The sequence below is a fragment of the Lathyrus oleraceus genome, chromosome 7 (assembly GCF_024323335.1).
Source record: "Lathyrus oleraceus cultivar Zhongwan6 chromosome 7, CAAS_Psat_ZW6_1.0, whole genome shotgun sequence".
In the NCBI taxonomy this organism is placed as follows: Eukaryota; Viridiplantae; Streptophyta; class Magnoliopsida; order Fabales; family Fabaceae; genus Lathyrus; species Lathyrus oleraceus.
In genome coordinates, this window is record NC_066585.1 from 263,839,511 (window position 1) to 263,862,142 (window position 22,632).

The window sequence follows — 22,632 nt, forward strand, 5'->3', positions numbered from 1 at the left end:
AAGTAAAATTATGACGTCTTTGCTTCTGATCCTCATTGCAATATAAAAATAAATAAAAAACAAGAATTAAGAACTACATATTTTAAAAAATTGGAATTTACATGATTTTTTTGCAATTTTGAAAAATGCCTTAATTTTTTGAAAGTGTTGATCCGTTTGCATGCATTTTTATCATTTTTTTAAAAATCACCGATAAAAATGCATGTTGGGTACTATATTATTTTAAAAACTAGTAAAAATGAATAAGAAATATGAATTTTTACAAAATATTTTAAAAATACCGTTAAAATTATTTGATTTTAACGAAATATGCTGTATAAAATTTAAATTGTCCATAAAAACACAATTTACTTGTAAAAACTCTATCAAAATTCTATAGTTTACTCAAAATGTTTAATAGTTCGCACAATTTTCAAAAAATTCAAAATATGACAAAAATTTAGATTTTTCTATACGTAACTCCAATAGTTAAATTTAGGTTTAATTATAATTTTGATCCCACTATTTTATATTTTTTATATTAAAGAATTCACATGTTATTTTTTTTTGTTGGGTATTAAAAGTAATTCATTTTTGTCAACTAATCTGACTAGCCACATTTGGGTCTTCTTTTCCAATTAATTTTTTTTTTTTTAAGTTTAAAAGTATGATGTCAATTTGAATAGACAAATTTCATGAAACAAAATACAAATATCTTTATGGGACAAAAAGATGCCTGCAGCCTGCATGTGCGTGTACTTGTAAACAAACAAAAGTGGAGAAAATACACATAAGTTTATTATAAAGGTAAGAATCTAAGGATTCAATATTTTAAAGTTACATTTCTCTCGTCATTAACAGTAACGTGATATATCACGGTTCAATCTCTACATTTTTACCATCATCGATGGGACATTAGCTCTGTAATAAGTTACCATTACTACAACAAGTAACAATTCATACAAGGAAGAAAAGTACACTAAATTATAGTTGCTTCTATAGTTTTTAAAACACCCCGTTTTGTATATCTTGACAAATGACATGTCAATTTCCAAGTAGTATAGTTTTCCCATTGAAAAAGGAAGAATTATATTGTCATGATTCGCGGGGTCCATCAGATGACTGTGTCTTTCTCAAATTCCAATGAAGACCCTCATGAATACTGCGCAAGAAGTCGTTCGTTGAATCGACCAGACAAGCTGTAGGAACAGGCCAGGGTGCCATGCTGCACACCAATGCATCTCCTGGTGCTAACTGCTTCCTGTCTTTGCCGTCAAATGATGCCCATGCAGGGCTTCTGCTATTGAATGGTACTTGCACCCTTAAAGTCACATGCTCTGGTAATATTAATGGCCTAAAAGATAGGGAATGTGGGCAAATTGGGGTAAACAAAATACCTGGAACCTGCAGATTTGAAGACTAAGTTTCAGCAGAGGCAAATATTGATACAACATGGAATAAACCGAATTCTGGCACCGACACCAATAAAGCACAGTTACGTATCCGATACGGAGATATGGTAGTCATTGAAAAATCTAGGATACGATACATTTAAGATACGCATATAAAAAAATTAAAATCAAACATCACTTAAATCATTCTCTAACAAAAACCAATTGAGTTTGCAAAATTTGATAGTAATTGGTAAAACAATTATGAGAAAAAGAAAAGATGGTTAAAGTTGAGAGAAAAGTAATTAAAGGAAAAGCTTGATTCTTGTAATAGAAAAATAAAAGTGATAAGGTAATTAAAGTTGAGAAAAGAAGAATTAAGGATGAGGAAGATTGATTCATGTTCTAGAAATATGAATAGTCATGAGATTAACTAGCTATATCCGCAGCGAATCGGAGACGTGTTGCCAGCGTATCGCGACGTGTCGCCGCCGTATCGGGATGTATCAGAATTTTTTTTTTTTTTAAATTAAAAAATTTGGATACTCCTTCAATACAATATCGGCGGCATATCGGAGCGTACCGGCGTATCGGATACGATACGCCATAGATTTTAGAGTATCCGTGCTTCATTAACCGACAGTGTAAGGTTAAAGTAAACGTTCTTCATAGAAATAAATTTATGTGGCACTTGAAAAAATATGCAACCACCATTGAGATAGGATCTATTGCCTCAGCTCAGGGTCTGGGGGCCAGTGGTGTGCCCGGCCTCTCATGCCAGGCTCCACATTCAGACTCATGGCCCACCAGCAACAGAAGCTAGAGGCTACAGATATCAGTCTGCAACTTCCATACGCATTTGGCAATAGCAACAGATAGATTTAGCCAAAAGGTTTTGTCAAATGGACAGAAGGCACCAAGGCCTAACAGGATGCATTTGAAATTGCTCTACCATATCAAGAGCAACGGAAAGTTTAACAACAACAACTCAAATGACTCCTAAAACTCTATATAAAGAGGGGGCCTCCACCAATGTGAAATATACATCTATTTGCAAGCTGAAACATTTATATGCGTTTTGAAAGTACTTCCCCTTCACTGGAAAACTTGGGTAATGAATGCAGAATGGCCTATTGTTCTTGAAGAACTCTCTAATTTTACATAAAACACTCAAGTTATGATCGTAAGCTACTCCACAGGGTTCCAGTCCATAACCTTTTTATGTATTTTCATAATCATAGTTTTTCTTTCCCATACCTGAGTTTCCTATTCCATTCTCTAACAAATGTTACGTACTTTGGAAACATTTGGATCAAGCTCAATGCTAAATTCATTTTTTGTTTTTGGATCAAAAAGCAACTTTAATTGAAAGACTCCCAATATTTCCATTGTAATATCTTATGCGAGTAAAAAAGTATACGACCAAAGGTATCAGTAAGAGGTAAAAAAGAATGAGAAACATAATATGTAAACAGCAAAATAAAGGGTTCCAGGAAAAACTTGAATTACAAAACCAAAAGTAGTTCAATAACATTGTAGATATTAAAACTTACTGATTGAGACATTCATGGTCAACTAGAAGAGGAAAAAACAGTTAAATTTTGGAATAAACACATCAAAATAAGAAGCTCTTCAAGAAAGTACCTGAGGATGGACCATTGATCCTCCAGCTGCCAAAGAATATGCAGTACTACCAGATGTCGTAGATAAGATTAATCCATCCCCTTGCACACATGTGACAAAGGAGTTGTCACAGTAACATTCCAAATTTGTGAGGTAAGATGATATACCTCGATCAATAGTAACCTCGTTAAGAACAAGTATAGGTTCTTCAGTTTCAAATTCATCTTTAGCTGCATCTCGTACAACATGACATAGCAAACGGTGTCGTAATGTAATACTAATGGGGCCCTTTAAAATTGATTCAAGGCACTCTTTGTAATTTTCACTATCTGAAGTAAGGTTAAGTTCAGATTCCAATTAGAAATGAAAACGATATTAATAAAAGTAGATAATATACATTTAGGCAAAGTCCAAGGATACAGAAAGGAGTCATAAATCCAAGAGACCCTAAAGAAAAGGGGACAATAGGAGGCACCGGCCCTTTGAACATAGATGCTGTCTGCACATTTGGAACACGATAAATCAATAATCAATTTCAGAAAGCAATGCAATATGCAACACATATTAGGATAATGGGATAAATAATGTAAAACAAATTGTTGTAGTAGACTTAGTAACCAAACTCTTTAGCAATGAATACTCCATGGCCAGATATTTATTTGACCAGAGACGGTGGCTCATCCTTAATCCAACAATCATCATATTCATGGCTCATCCTTAATCCAACAATCATCATCATATTCATGGCTCATCTAAAAATTTAATTTGATACATTATGTATATGCATGATTCAAACTTCCTTCAACATAGTATGTACTGTTACCAGTGAAACAGATCAGCGGTTGAAAAATGCTTAGCCTTTATCGGTGGTAGGGATGAATAACAGAAATCTGGAAGAGTTACTTGTACAAAATCAACAAGTTTCACCTAGAAAGTTAAACTATTGTAGTTCAATAGCAAATTAATTTAAGACAAATTTACATACCCATAGGACAGTGCCATCTCCACCAAGAGTTATCACAAGGTCAACTTTAGTATGCAGCATTAAAATTTCCTTATCTACAAGCAAAAAACTGATACTCATAAGTTATTAAATTTTCAGAATAACAAAAGTACACGACTACTATAATCATATAGTTAACTACAAAGATAATAAAAGATATTGCATTATGCATTCAATGAAATTTATTATCTTAAAACAGGCAAGGAGGCTGTGAGTAATCAGCTAGATTCTAGTATCTTAGCTTTGTATCCTGCAAAAAAACCTGCGCTAAATTCTAAGCACAGAACTAATATGATACTTACTCCAAGCTCAGAAAAGAAAAAGACTGCAAAAACTATGGTGAGACTAGAGATGCATCATTTTCAAGAATTTAATATTTATATTTGGATGCTGGCTTACCGAAATATCCTGTCATGAATTTGAAACATATAGAAGGTATGGTGGCATTTTAGGTTTCATTAGGCTCATAGTAACCTTTAGGAAAATGCTTTTGGTATATTTCACTGTTTTTGTAATATGACTTACCATCACTCCATGTTTCTATAAAGTTAAAGTATGATGACTCCGTCAAGAGATCCACCTTGACACGTGGCTCCACATATATTTGTAGTTTCTTATGCTGCCTCAACCATCTGGGAATGATAAAAAAGCAATACCACTAAACTAAGATTTGACATGCATCGAAAAGGTAAAATCAAAATGTAGAATTTCATGTTGTATAACATGTTATAGATCTATACCGAAGACAAATACATGGAAGGATACAAAGATTGAAGATAGATGTAAATATTAAATAAGAAGTTTAATTAAACATAAAACTTGAAATGAAACAATCCTCAGTCTCCCACACCAACTTCACACCGAGTGAATTACAAGTACATAGTGCTCTTGGCTTTTATATTATGCAGAGACCTCTAAGCTTTTCTAACAACAATTCAAAAAGAAAGATGAAAGAAATTTGCAGCAGTTGGAAGTTAAAATAAAATATGCCTTATCTAAATTCCATTACACAATGACATATTCCATTATTTTGTGAAGAGCCTAAATCCTGCTTCATATTATAAGTAAAAGGAAGAAAACTTGACTTTGGAAGATAGGAAAGTCATAATAAACAATTTATTGAGATTACACACCTAACCATGTCAGCACACAGAATTTGAACAGAAATTGAATTTGGTTTGGTCAATATGAGCACCGTCTGTGGGCTTGACTCCCATTTCAAAGAGATCTGGAATAAAGATGACATATCAATTGTTACACATATACATATATGTATACCAGAAGGAACATATAATGCTAGCGTGAGGACAAACTTTAAGGGGACATGCATGCTTATGAATTGCAAATAATTTTTGAAGCAATAAAGTAAAATCCTCCTTAACAATAAAAGAGATACCTGTTTACTACTGCGCTCTGCTGTGGTTATATTTCCTCTTTCAAAAGACACAACGTCATGTTTGTGCTGATGACTTTTCTCACCTTTGCAACACCATTGAAGTTTAAAAGAAGCCTGTCTCAGAAAATAAATCAGTTACAGACTGCAGTAACATTGAATTGGTAATTTAAACATTATCAATAATACACAACAAATATAGCTAATTACCATGAGGGTATGGATTAATTTTTGGTAGGACAAATTCCTCAAAACACGGCAGTACTTGCACAATGTCATCGTAAAGAGATAAACAAAATTCAATAGTAATTATTATAGTATTGTACCAGTAATAACATGTACAACTAACTTCTTATGGCTCTCGTTTGTATTTAATGCCACAAGGCTCAACAGCTTGTGCTGCTCTGAAGAGTGATCTATTAAGTCTTACGAATGTTTGAAGGCGAGAAATGTCAACAAAATGGTTACACGTGTGTAGATACACACATGTACATCAATAGGGAACCCTGCTGCAACAGAATGATCATAATAACATATTTTGCTTTGACCAAGAATTTATAACATACCTTTTTGACCATCTTGGAATCAGAATCAGGTTTCCCATCCCTAAGCACCTCATGGGAACAAATACCATTACTAGAACAACATTCTTCAGACAGCCCATTAGCTGCATTATTATATATTGTGGGTTGTTTGGCGATGTTATTTGTTTTCAAATCATCAAGATCAGCACAAGGCTCGAGGCTTGATTTCCCTGTAGTCAAAATAAGTAGGGAACAGAAATTATAAACTTGAAAAGTTGACGTCAACAACAACCAAGTTTTTATACCACTAAGTTAGGTCGGCTACTTGGGTTAAACTACGTCAGAATGTTTTATCAAAAACCATGTTTCTATCCAACTCATTAATCTCGAGATCTTTCTTAATAGTTGATCATATCGTTTTTTAGGCAATTCCTCTACCTCTAGCGGTTTGACTACCCTCCATATGATCTACTCACCTCATTACACAAGATAAAGTAGCAATTTAGATGGAAAGCATATTTTCAGAAAGAATATGATAGAAAATTCAAGGGAAAAGGAAAGGATATCAGAAAAAAGTGATAAATGAAACACTCCTTATTCAGAAGGAATGAAGGACTTTAATGTTTCAGATATTTATAAAAATAATAATAAATGAAGCCATAAAATCAGTTCAAGAGGATAGACCACAAACTTGAATTCCAACCACTAATAAGAACTTGAATTCCAACCACTAATTGATAAATGTTGCATTGCATTAAACAGAGATTATAGAAAACAATAAAATATGTACAAGCAATTTTGGATTAAAACAAAATAAAAAACTTATAAATCAAAAGTGTCTGAAATTGTAAATTAATTAAATGAACCGAAGCAATCAAAATAAATAAATTGTTTGACAATCTACAAGTTAACAGAGAACAGAATTGCAGTTAAGTAAAAATCAGATTATAAAAAAACTCCATTTCTTCCGCAATATCAACCGTTACATGATATAAAAGTACAAAAATACAAAGCAATCATGAAGTAGTAATAATTAAATGATCAGAACCTCTATCTTCAAACTGCAGATTCCGAGTCCTCTCCAACTCATATTTCCGTTTCCACTCAGCAGCCTCCGCTTGAGCAGAAGCTTTCCCTTCCGCAACTTTCCTAAGAGCCTTCGCGACGGCTAGAAGAAGTAGAGTTTCAAGACAAAATAAGCAGAAAGATCTCTGTTATCAAAGATCACATATTTTCTCGCAGTTGATACTAATAATAATTTCAACAAAATATGACCATTTTTTTCATACTTCTTAAAGACTCAGAGAACTCTATAAGATGATCATCAGAGCCTTGGACCGGCGATTGAAGAAGCTCTTGCACGGCTTTCTCAGGAAATAGAGAAAAAGAACTTATGAAACCATTGTCGGCCTGCGAACACGCCGACACACTCGAATTTCCCTGTTCCATGATTAAAATCAGAAAAACAAACTAACATATTGTGAATTCAGCAACCAATAGAAACAGTAAATCAATATGCAACAGTGATCCTATTAGCAGTTAGTTAGGGAATCAAAGTAAACATTGACTAACTAAGTCAAATTATAGCATCCTAATAATTTTGCTATGTAGTAAGAGTAGATGAGTCAATGAAAACCCTAGCAAGAAAGAGTATTGATAGAAATGAAATTGAAAGAAAGAGTTCGATAGAGAGAAGAATAGGATTGGAATTACCGAGGAATTGGAATTGAGCTTGTGAGGTGCCATGGAAGAGGAGAATGGGAACGATGGATCCCTTTCAACTAGTCTTATACCTACTACCAAACCAATTCTTTGGAGGTTTTTGACCTTGCAATATTTCTCTGTTTTTTTATAGGATTCTCACAACACGTTGCTTTCAAACTTATTGTAATGCACTCTAATGTGCAAATATGGAATGGAAGCAAGCTAGTACATAACATAAGAATAAGATATTCATCCGGTAACTTCCCTTTCCCTCAATCCCTACTTAGATGATTAGCTGTTACAAATTTGAACCAGTAACATTCGATTGATTTATTCACTCTTTATTTAAAAATAGGTTTATTTATTCAAAATAATTTTTTTCTATTTTTTTTATTTTAAATTCATTAATAATAAATTAGATGAGATATAATAAATACATTTTTTAATTATTTAACTTTGGATAAAGCAAATTGGAATGAGACAAAATAGTCTACGCATCACTAACCAACGATTTTTTTAAGTTTGAACAGGATAGAAGTTTTTCAAATATAAAATTCCGTGCCTCATATCGCTTCGCTGTATTTCCGTTTTAAAATATATTATTTTCTATTTATATTATAATAAAAAGTTCAGTTTTTTACTTATATTAAATCAATAATATATCTGATTCATTTATAGATTATATATATATATATATATATATATATATATATATATATATATATATATATATATATATATATATATATATATATATATATATATATATATATATATATATATATTAACTATTTAATATTTAAAAGGCATTTTTATATTAAAAATGAAAGAGTAGTTATCAAAATGTCCAAATAAATCTAAAAGTACGGGAGAGTTGAGTGCATTTATTAAATGTCAATTTTATCAATTAAATGTTGACTAATAATTAATACTAAACAAATACTAGCACTATTTTAAATACAATGAATATATTTACAAACGATCAACATATGATTTTCTTTTTTATATTTTATAATTTCATCCTTGAATAAAAAAATATCCCAAATTATATTTCAACTAGCATTTATAGTTGTGTGTGAGTTTTTTACCGCTTCATTTGCAAATGTAAAATTAAATCTCACTGTATAACTATTTACTCCTTGTAATTCTATTTATAAAAAAAAATAGATTTATTAAAATAATCAATATATTTGATAAGGTCTAGATAAAATCTAAAAAATAATTTTTATTTATAAATAAGATTTGAGATAATAGTATATTAATTTAGCAAGATTAATTCTCTTTTTCTTTCATAAAATTAGATTTGAAATCTGAATGGTATTTTAAAAATGTTAAATTTTGATCAAGTCTGCCTTAAAAAATATTAACACTCTGCTTTAGTTAACTTAAGACTGTGTCAAAAAATGTTAAGATTTTTTTTTAATCGTTATAACTAGTGTTAATAGTAAATTAATATATTTTTAAATATTTATTATTATCTCTGATTTTATTTATAAGAAAAAATTTACTATTTAGATTAATTGAATAATCAATATATCTTGATTGTATTATGAACCAGATATATTGATTATAATGAATTTAAAAAAATAATTTTCTTATAATATTTATAAAATTTGCACTAAAAAAGTTATTTAAAAAATATGAGTGATTATCATAATTGTTTTTTAAAATAACTATATTTCTCAACTAAAATATCAAGATCATCACATTTTCTCACTATTTATTTTTAAAATACTCGTCTTTCAAACAATTTTTTTTCATATATGAAGTTCAAGCAGATTTCCCTATAAGTGATTATCATAATTGTTTTTAAAATAACTATATTTCTCAACTAAAATATCAAAATCATCACATTTTCTCACTATTTATTTTTAAAATACTCTTCTTTCAAACAATTTTTTTTCATATATGAAGTTCAAGCAGATTTCCCTTAAAACCGGTAAGGGTGAGACCAAATTGGATGAGTTTAAGAGCATGAACATTTACCTTCAAATAATAGTAGTTGTCAGAGGGTCGAAGATAGTGACAATCAATTTTGGATGAATGAATTACACCGGGAAATTCAGTGTCCATTGAGACCATAGGACGTTGATGGATAGCTTGACGTATAAGATTGAATTCATACTCCAAATTATATGCCTAGACTTGACGTATAATGACTTCCTTCACCTTACTCATGTTGAGTTTTGTGAATTCTAGAGACCTTAAGAATTATCTGCAAATGAATACTATAACTATTTGTGATGATGTTATTAGATGAGAAGAGATTTCACTCTTTTATATTAAAAATAAACATGAAATACGGAAAAGATATTGTTTGCAAAGTGGAACGTTATCTATTAATAAGATACTGATATTTAGGAATCTTATGTTATAGTGAGTGTTCTTTTGCGACTTTCAGCATTCAACAAACTAATCTCTCTTTAGTGTATCTCACGGATTTATCTCGACAATATATCAAATCTAGTTTGTTATGCTGAGTGCGTCTATTTTTTAGTGTTGTTTAGCATTCAACAAACTAATCAATATTGAGTATATCTCAACAATATATCAATAAATATTTATTTCTAAAAATTATCACTTTTTATTTTAAATTTATAATAATTTTAATTAGTATTATTATTTTAATTACACTCTTTCATTATTACTATAATTTATTTTGTATTATTTGTTATAGTTAATGAAATTACACAAATAGTTAATCACATTAAATCATTAAAACCTAAAAAAATATTATTTGTTATGTTTTCTTTTTTAATTTCTAAAAAAAGTTGAAATCTGACACCTCCATTTAAGATTTTAGAAAGCAAATCAAACGAATTGGTGTCTTCAATAGACCGTGACAGTTCAATTGGCACCTACTCTTTATTCTTCAAATATGGTGTCAATTCATCCTGAGCTTCCTTTGTTTACCTTTTTTTTAATTGAGAATAAAATATTAAATTTTAATATATACATTTTATATAAATAAAGGTGTGTCTTTTACGATTTTTTGACATCTCTTCTCATTTTCTTCTTAATCTTTTTTCATTTGTTCTTACATGAGTAGTAATAGACATGGGCATATTTTTTAATTGTTGAAAATATGGTGTTTGCATCATATAATATTGTTTTAATTATTGTATACTCTTAGATATGTTGTAGTGTCACTACGCCAAAAATGACTTTTAACAGCGCATCTTAGACAGCGCTTTTAAAAGAAAGCGCTGTCTAAGGTTAAAATTAAAATAAAACACGGAAAATATTCCAAAAAAATAATGAAAGCGCTGTCTAAGGGGGGTTTAGAAAGCGCTTTTGGAAAGCGCTGTCTAAGGCATACCTTAGAAAGCGCTTTCCACAAAAGCGCTGTCTAAGGTCTAATTAAAATAAAATTTCAAACTCCATTTCAATTTTCATTCTCTGTTCTTTTGTTTTCCCTCCTGCGAACGTTGAAACCCTATCAGCGAAAACCATAACAGCGAACACGAATACACTTCCATTTTTCGGTTTCAATCATTGAACGTGTTTGAAGAATCGTACGTGTCTCGACATTTGGGTGTTGACTTCGTTTTTCGTTTCTACTGTTCTTCATTTCTTGCGGTATGTTCTTCAATATTTTCTTCATTTCTTCATTTCTTCGGATATTGATGATGACGGTGATTTTTCCGATCCGTTTGATATTGCTAGAACAAAGCACGCTTCTATTAATCGACTGAAACGCTGGAGAGTACGTTTTCTGTTCTTTCTCATGCTCGTAAATACTGTTGTTGAGTTTATCTGTGCTTTGTTAAGTTTATGTTAATCTATATGTTTGTTTTTGAAGTTTTTGTGAACTGGATACACTGATTGCTGTTGATGTTTCTATTTATGGCAGATTTAGGGTTTATGAGAGTGGTTTTTGCATGCTGTTTTTGAAATTCGTTGCTTAGGGATTTAGTTTTAGTTTATGTGTATTGAGGAAACAATGGAGTATTGTAATTGTGACTCTTATTATAATCTATGAAATTATTGAAATAGTGTTGGTTTTTGGATAAGGTTTTTGTTGTTGTTGAGGATGGAGTGAGTTAATGGCCAGAGGATGAGGAAGTTGGTGGTTTTTGGATTTTGTCTTCATTTATGGGAAGTGTTTTTAGTTTACATTTTGTTTGTTGCAAAATTTTGTTGAAATGACTTGTTGCATTGCATGATGACTTTGGAGTGAGGTTTCTACAATCGCCTCAGTATGTTGTGGTTCTTTGATCTTTTTAGGAACATGTAGGAAGAGAAAAGGAAAAGAGATTCTTAGAACACTCCAGAAAGATAAGAGTTACAGCTTACTTGTTCTGGTTGTTATCACATTTAGGAATAGTGGTGCAGATTAGGGTTTTATTTCATAGTTATATAGGGGAAACTGATTAGGGGTCCATCATGTGGTGATGTGGAAGAAGTGGAACTTCGGTTCGTTTTCGTATTGGAGTACAAGCTTTAGCTTTTAAGTAGCTGATTGTTGTACTAGTTCATATACAATTTTGATTGGAGTTGTGGTGACTCGAATTTCAAGTTTGTTTCAATGGAGAACCAACATTATCCTTCCTTTTACAAATGGTGTTGGTTGGAAACCACCCTGCCTGATTGGGTCAGTGGCTGGAAATAAAAGAGGCAGTACTTTGTCTTAGGTTGAAGTTGAGTAAATATGTTGTGTGTTCTGTGGCAATGTTGTTGCTGCAGAATAACCAAAATTTATCAGTGTCATGAATCCTCTAGCATTTTCTTACCAGTACAATTTTCTTCTTCTTGTACAAATGTTGTTTTCTTATTTACTTCATTCAGACAATAACTAGTTTCATACTTTCATTTGATTATTCTGTATTTCTATTACTGACATGGGAGCAATCCCTTGTGTCTTCAGCAAGCAGCGCTTGTACTAAATGCTTCCCGTCGATTTCGTTATACCTTGGATTTGAAGAAAGAAGAAGAGAAGAAACTAATACTGAGAAAGATTAGAGCGCATGCACAAGCCATTAGAGTACAGTTCCTTCATTGGACTTTCCTTGTTATGTTTATGTTGTGTATGTGTAGTGCACTACTTATTCATTTTGTCTTAATAGGCAACATATCTTTTCAAAGCAGCTGGGGGGCAGGGGCAGAGGCAGGGACAAGGGCAAGGACAATTGAATGGTGAGTAATTTATTGATGTTCACTGTTATTTGTAAATATCTTTGTCATTGTTTGGAGTAATGTAGTCATTCTGAAACCAATGCTATTATCTCTTTTATTTGTTAACAATTTCTGCTTATGAATTATTGGTCTGTTTGACTAGATGAAGATTGAGAGAAAAAGAGAATTTGAGAGAGAAATATTATGATAATTGGATTTTCATTATCTAACTTTATGTTAATGAAATAGGTATTATTGTACTAAGAAGTAGCCAATGTTGACTAAAGTGAATTGCAACTACTCTAATGTCTAACTGACAGCGACCTAGCAGCTACTTATAACCCTATGTAACATTGACACTCTAGGTTGAAGGTGTGTTTGACACGTGTCGAAAGCCTAACACTCGTACGACCCTTACATGTGATTACATTCAATCACTTCTATTTTTTCTCTCTTATTATTACCCATGTCGGCGGATGTTAGGAGGACTCTGTATCACCATGAGTACTAATAGAGTGAACCAGAGAGTGACCAGAGGCTTGGGGAGTGAGAGCATCTGCAAGTTGATAATATGCTGTTAGTACAGGACAATGAAGAACTTAGCAAGAGCTCGTTCTCGAACAAAGTAAAAGTCTAGCACCATGTGTTTTGTCCTTGAGTGAAGCCCCAAGCTGTATATATTGATTGCTACTCTACTTTGATTGTCACAGTAAGCTACAAGAGTTGTGCACTGAATTTTCAATTCAGAAATAAGAGACTGAATTCCAGTGAGTTCTATAGCCATGAGAGCAAGACTGTGAAACTCTTCTTTGCACAAGAATGAATAACATTGTTTTGTTTCCGTGCTTACAAAGACACCAAGTTTGTGCCTAAGAAAATGCAAAAGCCCGAAGTTTGAGTGTCTGCCCCCAATGTTAGAGGCCCAATAGTATCACATAATGTGTTCTAATAATTTTCCAGTGCTCCAAACAAGTGGCACATTTTTTTCTGCATTAAATATACTTTCGTTTTGTGATACCGCTTCATGGACTTACCCTGGTATATTATATTGATTCAGTATAGATAACTTCATAAACTTTTTTTGTCTTTTCTTACTCAATATTAATAATCAATTATTTTAACTGTTAGAAACTACAAAACCTCTTCAAACCTCTACTGGTGAATTTCCAATTGGACCGGAGCAACTAGCTTCCATTTCAAGGGAGCATGATATTGCCTCATTGCAGCAATATGGAGGGGTATGTTTGCCAAGAATAATTTTTTAAACTGGGTAATATTATCAATGGAAGTCATAAATTTCATGATTTTTCTTTCTAAATTACTATCAGGTTGCAGGGGTATCAAATTTATTGAAAACTGATTTAGAGAAGGGAGTTGATGGTGATGATGCTGACTTACTAAGACGGAGGAATGCATTTGGTTCCAACAATTACCCTCGAAAGAAAGGAAGAAGTTTTCTGGTAACTTCTATTGTTCTTGGGCTATTGGAATCATAAGTGTTTTATGGTAATATGAAGCATAACTAGTTATTTTTGGGGGGTTGGGTTACATTACATATATTAACCTGCTTAACTGCAAGTGGGAAGTGGAGCGGGTTAACTTGTTTATTTTTTTTTATTGAACTTCTTAATGTCAAACTTCTAAGACCAACTCCAAATACAATTTTTCATTGTTTTCAATTCCTAAATGGCATATATAAAATGTGATAATTGTCTGTCAAAATCTGGTTGAAAACAGGTAGAAATTCTGGTTTATAAACCTGGAAAAAATGTGGTTTAAAACAAAAGCTTCAAAAATTTTCGTATACCTTAGACAGCGCTTTTGTAAAAAGCGTTGTCTAAGGGGGGGATTAGAAAGCGCTTTAGGCAAAAGCGCTGTCTAAGGGGGGGTCTTAGACAGCGCTTTTTGAAAAGCGCTGTCTAAGGTATACCTAAAAAAATTAAAATAGGAGGGTCTTAGAAAGCGCTTTTGGCCAAAGCGCTGTCTAAGGGGGTGGGGCTTAGACAGCGCTTTTCAAAAGCGTTGTCTAAGGTATACCTAAAAAATTTAAAATAAGAGGGTCTTATAAAGCGCTTTTGGCCAAAGCGCTGTCTAAGGGGGGGGGGGGCTTAGACAACGCTTTTAAGATTTAAAAAAACGCTGTCTAAACCTTTAGCAGCGAAGGTTTAGACAGCGCTTTAAAGCGCTGTCTAAGGCTAAAAAAAGCGCTGTCTAAGGTCTTGTCTGTTGTAGTGTGTTAAATCTTTTTATTTGTTGTTTGTGTTTTGTTTTAGACGTGTTTGTGTTCGTTTTTGTTGTAACTAAAAGTTGTTATCTATATTAAATTCCAAAGTTTAAAAAAAAAATAATAATAAATTATCATCTGGAGCTTGTTCCAGGAATGGGATAATGTTTTCGTGTGTGTCGGGTCTAATGACATATACCACACTTTCTTTCCAATTAGTTATTTGTATTCATTTTAGTTATAATACGCGTGTTGTTGGGACGCCTCTTTTACTTCCTTCTCATATTTTCATTGTGTCAAATTACACCCCCTTGATATGTAGGTCAATATTCCTATTTTGCTACCACTAGGAAGCTATTGTTGTATACACCGAATAAATTTACGAATTTGTAAATGGAAGATAGGTGCAAGAAAGTGTCTTAGATAACACTTGAACATGCCACAATAACATGAGAGTAAGGTATACAGGAGGCTTGAAACTTTTCACAATCCCACCAACCTCTATGTAGTTTAGACTCGGTAGGATCCTATTGGCCTCCCCTTATTATGATCCATTATCTCTACGCTGAAGTTGTATTTATGTGAAGCTAGCGAAAATATACCTGAACGTATCGCACGCTCAAACATACAACAGAGTCGCCATCAAATTTTATTTATTCCCGAAGGAAACGGAAACATCGATAAAACCCGGGAGGAAGAGATATGCTGGATAAGGAAGTCGGTTATGCAAGGGGAAGGTATTAGCACCCATTACATCCATGGTACTCCATGGGAACCATTTTGCTTATTCTCGTTCGAATGGGTGTTATATCTAAGATTACTCGCAAAAGACTGAGGGAAAAGGAAAAGAAATAGATAAATTGCTCGGTGAGGATTAGGCTCCTTATGCCTACGCATCTTCATAGTGCAATGAGGAATTCAGAGCTCCGTAGTTCAAAGAACTAGTGGTGGGAGGTGAAAAGAAGTGTGATCAAGGTATGGTCTGACCCAAAGGATTGTGTTGTTTGAACTCCAACAATGGGTGAAATATGAATCCAAGAGTAAATTGGTATAGACTAAAACGTGAAGGAAACTAGGCATACCCACTGTATTGTCTTACCCAAAAAGAAGGAATTAAGTGTTTGGGTACAAATCAAACATCTCTTGGTTCACGAGCTGACATAAGATGGAGCACAAAGAAATAGTGCATTTGGCTCAAAGATAGGGTGTATCACATGAAGTGAATGAAGATGGGATATGAATGTATCATGGAAATGAATTGAATGAAGTGATCAAAGTCACATAATTGAAGGACTTGGTACAAGTGACCGAAGAGGTATAGTTTGAAACCAAAGGTAAGGGTATATTGGAATCCATAGGATAAATGGTATTTGTAACTCAAGAGTAAGGTAGCGCGACTAAGATGTGGAGGGATAGAGGCATACTCATTGTATTGTCATAACCAAAAGAATGAATTAAGTGTTTAGGTACAAGTCAAACAACTCTTGGCATAAAGGTGGACAAATGTCTTAAAAGAGTGTATATGGGATTCCAAAGGAAAATGTATCTGATTTCAAAGAAACAATATGTCACCGGGGTTAACGGTTTATGATTGAAGGTAGGTAATGAATTATGAAATATATGGATGGTGCCCTAAGGAATAAGGAATAATTAGGATTATGCTCGCCAAGGTTTCGCATCCTCGCGCCTATGTATTCTCACTGTGCAAAGTGAAGGTGAGAAAAACAAGAAAGGGGGGGGTTGAATTGTTTGAAAAATAAGCGCTTTTGCAAAATGAAATCACACAATGATTTTATACTGGTTCGCTTATAACACAAAGCTACTCCAGTCCACCCGGCCAAGGTGATTTCGCCTTCAACAAGGACTTAATCCACTAATCTTGAAAGATTACAAACAACCCCTAAGAGAGAAGAAAATCTCTTAGTCCTCTCAAGTCTACAGACTACAAAGAGTCACTTGAGGAAATCAAATAAAAATAGATACAAGATGTGTAATCTAGAGTGCTTCTAAGAAAGCAAATATTACAAACTTAAGAACAAATTTTTCACTTGATAAGCAAAAGCTTAGTGAAAATCTTTGAAGAACAAAGATGTTTTTCTTGAGCGTGATATGATTTCAGTATAGTTTTGGCTAGTGATTTCTTCGTATGTACTGAATGAGATTTCTTCTCTATTTATAGGAGTTGAAGTAGAGTTGAAGTAGCGTTGAATCTGTTGGATATTGAGATGTAATTACGCCATTCCATTAATAGCTTCTGCAGTAGACTTTTTCACTTAGAAGTGACTACTTACCACAATTAGTATCTTCTCTCTTGGAAGTGGAGATTAACGTCTCTTTCTAATTGAGGAAATCCATTTGCAGAACTTTAACTTGGCTTAAACGTTACTTCATCATGATTAACAATTCTGATTAGAGTCTTTGTGTATCTGGAGAAACTGGCTTCTGATGTTATCTCTTGAGAGTTCAGAAATCGCTGATAACTTCAGAATTTACAGAAGGCATTTGTTCAGAGTCAGAGCTTCTAGACTTTACTTCATGTTCAGATGCTTCTGATACTTTGCAGTTTTGTCCAGAGTCAGAGCTTCTTGAAACGAGATTCCACTTTAGATGCTTCTGATACTTGAGATTTTGCATCTGATCTTGTTGTGCATCTGATGACATCATCAGATTTATTTCTTCTTTCTTTAGAACCCTGCACACTTAGAAACTTTTCGTTAGGGTGCCATTTTTGGTTTCATCCTTTGTTATCATCAAAATCATGGAATCTATTGTAGAACTATTTTTGTTCTTACAATCTCCCCCTTTTTGATGATGACAAAACAAATAAAATTATCAGATGAAACATGAAATATTAGATCAGATAAACAAAAGCTCCCCCTGAGTTAGTACTAGGGAGTTCAGAAGTTCTTACCAGAGCTTTCCAAGCAATAAGATTTCTGAAAACTTTCTGCAATTTCTTAATTTAATGTTAGAACTATTTAATCAGAGCTATTATTTAATCAGAGCTAATTTTATCAGAACTATTTCTACAATTGTTGCAGAATGCTTAAGGTTTTAGACATAGTTTTCATCAGAGCTATTTAATAATTTCTCCCCCTTTTTGGCATAATCAAAAAGGCATAAAACATAAAAAAAATAATAGAGAGAAAAACACTTCATTAAACAAAAGCACAAAGGCAAGCAGCAGTCAAAACATCAGATTCAACAGAAATATCAGAGCTAAAAAAGAAAAGACAGAAGCAAAACACTAGGCAAACAAAAGAAATCCTAAGTGCCTAAGGGTTTGGAGGAGGAGGAAGTCTCTGTAGTAGCATAGCAAACATATTCTGGAGGTTTTCATTCAGAGCGTCTTGCTTGTCCATCCTTGCCCGGAGCTCACTCTGATCTTGCTTGATCTCTTTCTGATCTTGCTTGATCTCCTTCAGAGTGTTAAGAATCAGAGGGATCGCAGAGGAAGACTCCCCCTGAATCAGAGCCTGCTGAGCTTCAGCTTCAGCAGCAGCTTGGGCTTCTGCATCTGCCTTAGCCTTGGCTTCAGCTTCCTGAATCCTTAGAAGTTCTGCTTCCTTTGCCAGGCGTTCTTCTTCCAATCTCTTAGCTTCTTCTTCAGCTTCCCTAGCCAATCTTTCTTCTTCTAATCTCTTGGCCTCAGCTTCTCTAGCCAGTCTCTCTTCCTCTAATCTTTTGGCCTCAGCTTCTCTAGCCAGTCTCTCTTGGAGTCTTTCCTCAGAGTCTCTGATGTAGCCATTTCTGACTTGTTCAGAGATACTCTTCAGCCTATAAGACTCAGAGGTCATCCAACTAATGACTCTGTTCCAGTGTGTCCTAACAGATTTAGGATCATCACTTACTTCAGAGTTTTTAGCCAGAGACTTGATCTTCTGGACTGAAGCTTCTGCAACCTGTATAATGGCCTCCTCAAGGGTAGGTATGATAATTTTAGGTTCAGGTTCAGGTGAATGAGGTGGAGAGTTTTGAGGGCTGAGATTTAGAGGTTGAGGTTCAGTTTGTTGAGGTTCAGATTGTTGAGGTTCAGATTCTGCTTGAAGTTCAGAATCTGCGTCTGGTTGAAGACTAGGAGAAGAAGCATATAATGGATTTAGGTCTAAAGGGTCAGAGTCTGGTCCAGGTACAGCGGGAATAAGTGGTGGAGTGATATAAGGTTCAGATGGTTGAATCACAGGTGGTTGGGTTTCAGAGGGTGTGATGGTTGTTTGTGGTGGAAGTGAGGTTTGATTTTCAGAGGAGATGGTGGTTGTTTGTTGTGGAAGAGAAGTTCGGAGGGGAGAGGTTACTTCAGATTGTGTTTGAGTTTGTGGGGCGAAATTTTTAGCATAGATTTCAGCTATTGTTGGGGAGTTTGGGTCAGAGTGTTCTTGATCAGAGGACTCATGATCAGAGAACTCTTGGTCAGAAGAAGGGGAAAGGTAAGGGGGTGATTCATATTCAGAGGATGAGGAGGAGCTGTGGTGGTATAGTTGATTAGGGTCAGAGGTTGTTGTGAAATTTCGAGCAATTTTTAGAACAGGTGGAGGTTGAGAGGTTCTGGTGATTGAGGGTGGTATTTCAGAGGTGGTATATATTGGTTGAGAGGAGAGAGGGTTAGAGGAAGCCATTACAGATTCAGAAGACACAGGAGGAATGGACTTACCAGAAGAGACATTCAGAGGTGCTGAAGCTTTGGTGCCAGAGGTTTCTCCAAGTCTGGCTTTCTTTGCCTTCCTTGCTTCCTCAGCTATCTTCTTCTCAGAAAGACCTCTTTTGTATCTGACCAGATCTTCTACAGAATCCAGACAGTCTTCAAGGCGGAAATCAGAGATATCAATGCCTTCATCCAGACGATCCTGAAGGTAGATAGCAATGGCATCTCTGGGTTCGTTCTTGAAGAACCTTTCAAGGCCATGAGGCATCTTCCTCTGATCCTTCAGAGCTTCCCAGGTCACATTCATAGTGGGCTTGACTCTGATGTCCTTGATGATTCCCATACTCCTCAGATTTTTGGCATTCAGAGGCTTTCCCACATCAATTGCCAGATCATCCATACATCTGGTCTTCTCCAGAGCATCTACCAGCCCATGCTCAATGAAGATGTCAGAGAGCAATCTACCCAGAGGAATGTAGGATCTGGGCTTCATGTTATTCCTCGTTTCTCTGACTGAATCCCTCAGATATCTGAAGAGAAGAACAGGGAGGTTGATTGGAATACCCTTCTGAATACAGTAGAGGATGCATTTCTGGTCAGCATTAATGTAATCTGAAGAGTTGGAGGCTGGACGATGATGGATTGTTCCCAGAATAATCTTCAGCCAAACTCGGAGGTTCTGATGAAGCTCCTTGTTCTTAGAGGGGTTTCCTTCAACATTTGCTTTGAAGATTGTAGGGTTAATGACTTCTGTGATGCGCTTGGACCTTGGAGGAATGTTGTAAATCCTTTTACCTCCAGCTTTTTCCATATTCAGCAAAGAAGCAATAGACGCTTCTGTGATAATGATCTTCACACCCAGAACAAAAGAAACAATGAACTCATCATCAGCATCTGCACATCTCCAGAATTCTTTCACCAGAAGAGGATAGATTGGACCATACAATCTGTTGAAGTAGGTTTCCCAACCTTGCTTGCGAAGATCTTCAGTTAAATCAACGCCATTTCTTTTCAAATTCTCAAAATCCACCAGTGATTCACACAGTACATCCAAACCTTCAAAGGGAGTTGAAAGATGAATGTGTTGTTCACGTTCCAAAATGTGAGGTTCTTTGTAAACTGGGGTCGTGGTAACATCTACAACCATGGGTGTTTGAGTGTTTGAGGTTTGGGGGTTAGAAGCAGCTTCCATTTGTTGGGAGAAGTTAAAAACTGCTTGCTCTTGAGGATTCATGACGAAGATTGATGAAGAAGATGAAGAACTGAGAAGGTTGCAGAGAAAACTTCGAGAGAGGGTTTAGGGTTTAAGAGTGAGTGATAGTGATAAGTGTGTGAAATGTGAGAAAAGTGTTTATATACTAAGGGTAAAAATACATGCAAAACGACACACATACCAGCGTTAGCACAAAAACCAAAATAGCACGTTTGGGGGAAAAATGATTACAGCTCATTAATGAATGTCTAATCCCAACAGTAAGCACACTGCTCAAGGAGATTTCAAACGTTCTGACCTTTGATTTCTTTTGACAGCTGTCTAGAAGTTCTAGGGTTAGACGCATGTTCCCCACGTGTTGATGTTTCTGATCTTCAGGAATACCAAAGGATTTCTGAAGATTTCTAACTCAGATATCTTCTTATCTTGGTAGAAGTATCAGAGTCAGAGGCAGAAGTATATTTGTTTTTATCAGAGTCTCATTTTACATGTTCAGAGCCAAATGTTACTCAGGACAATTTTTAATGTTCAGATTTTCTAAGATGAAACGAAATCTATCTTCAGCTAGAGGCTTAGTAAAGATATCTGCCCATTGATGTTCTGTATCAATGAACTTCAGCGTTACTATCCCTTTCTGAACATAGTCTCTAATAAAATGATGTTTTATTTCTATGTGTTTGGCTCTGGAATGCAAAATGGGATTCTTACTCAAACAAATAGCAGCAGTATTATCACAAAGGATAGGAATGTTACTCTCAAAGATTTGTAGATCTTCTAGCTGATGTTTCATCCAGAGCATCTGAGTTGTGCACAGTGATGCTGAGATATATTCTGCTTCTGCAGTTGATAGAGCGATAGTTGACTGTCTTTTGCTAGCCCAGGAGATTAGATTGTTTCCCAGAAGCTGGCAATTTCCAGATGTACTTTTTCGTTCTATTCTATCTCCTGCATAATCTGCATCACAATAACCAGAAAGCCTATACTCTGATGTTTTCTCATACATCAGGCCCAGGTTAGGGGTTCCTTTCAGACACTTAAGAATTCTCTTAACAGCTGTTAAATGAGATTCTCTAGGATCTGATTGGAATCTGGCACAAAGACAGACGCTGAAGAGAATATCAGGACGAGTAGCAGTCAGATAGAGAAGAGAGCCTATCATACCTCGATAGAGCTTCTGACAAACCTTGTTGCTTACCTCTTCCTTCTCCAGAATGCAAGTTGGATGCATGGGAGTCTTTGCAGAATTGCATTCAGACATATCAAACTTCTTTAGAACGTCTTTAATGTACTTGCTTTGATGAATGTACGTGACTTCTGGAGTTTGATTGATTTGAATTCCCAGAAAGAACTTTAGTTCTTGCATTAGACTCATTTCAAATTCTGCCTGCATTAACTTAGAAAATTCTTGGCAAACAGAGATATTAGCAGAACCAAAAATAATGTCATCAACATAAATTTGGCATATCATGAGATCATTTTATGATTTTTACAGAAGAGTGTAGAATCAACTTTCCCTCTGATAAAATTTTGTTCCAGAAGAAAATTACTTAAGCGTTCATACCAAGCTCTGGGAGCTTGTTTAAGTCCATATAAGGATTTCTTAAGTTTGAAAACATGTTCTGGAAAATTTGAGTTTTCAAAACCAGGAGGTTGATTTACATACACTTCTTCTGAAATATAACCATTTAGAAATGCACTCTTGACATCCATTTGGTATAATTTTATAGAGTGATTAATAGCAAAAGATACAAGAAGACGAATAGACTCTAACCTTGCGACTGGAGCAAAAGTTTCATTATAATCAATACCTTCTTGTTGACT

The 22,632-nt window shown here is 34.4% G+C and overlaps 1 protein-coding gene and 1 long non-coding RNA gene across 2 annotated transcripts; one reads left to right on the forward strand and one right to left on the reverse strand.

The window, feature by feature from the left end:
* Positions 1-755: 755 nt before the first annotated feature.
* LOC127101237 (NAD(H) kinase 1) lies at positions 756-7,904 on the reverse strand. The gene is made up of 11 exons (XM_051038596.1): positions 7,627-7,904; positions 7,203-7,353; positions 6,962-7,081; positions 5,956-6,143; positions 5,393-5,506; positions 5,130-5,224; positions 4,522-4,628; positions 3,979-4,052; positions 3,414-3,492; positions 3,015-3,322; positions 756-1,383 (listed from the first exon to the last, which is right to left on the reverse strand). The coding sequence occupies exons 1-11, from the start codon at positions 7,657-7,659 to the stop codon at positions 1,075-1,077; spliced, it is 1,578 nt and encodes a 525-aa protein (XP_050894553.1). The 5' UTR covers positions 7,660-7,904; the 3' UTR covers positions 756-1,074.
* A 3,318-nt stretch (positions 7,905-11,222) lies between these two features.
* Positions 11,223-14,211, forward strand: LOC127105335 (uncharacterized). The gene is made up of 5 exons (XR_007794989.1): positions 11,223-11,323; positions 12,485-12,601; positions 12,684-12,753; positions 13,861-13,970; positions 14,061-14,211. It is a non-coding gene; the product is annotated as an uncharacterized LOC127105335 (long non-coding RNA).
* The last annotated feature ends 8,421 nt before the right edge of the window (positions 14,212-22,632 follow it).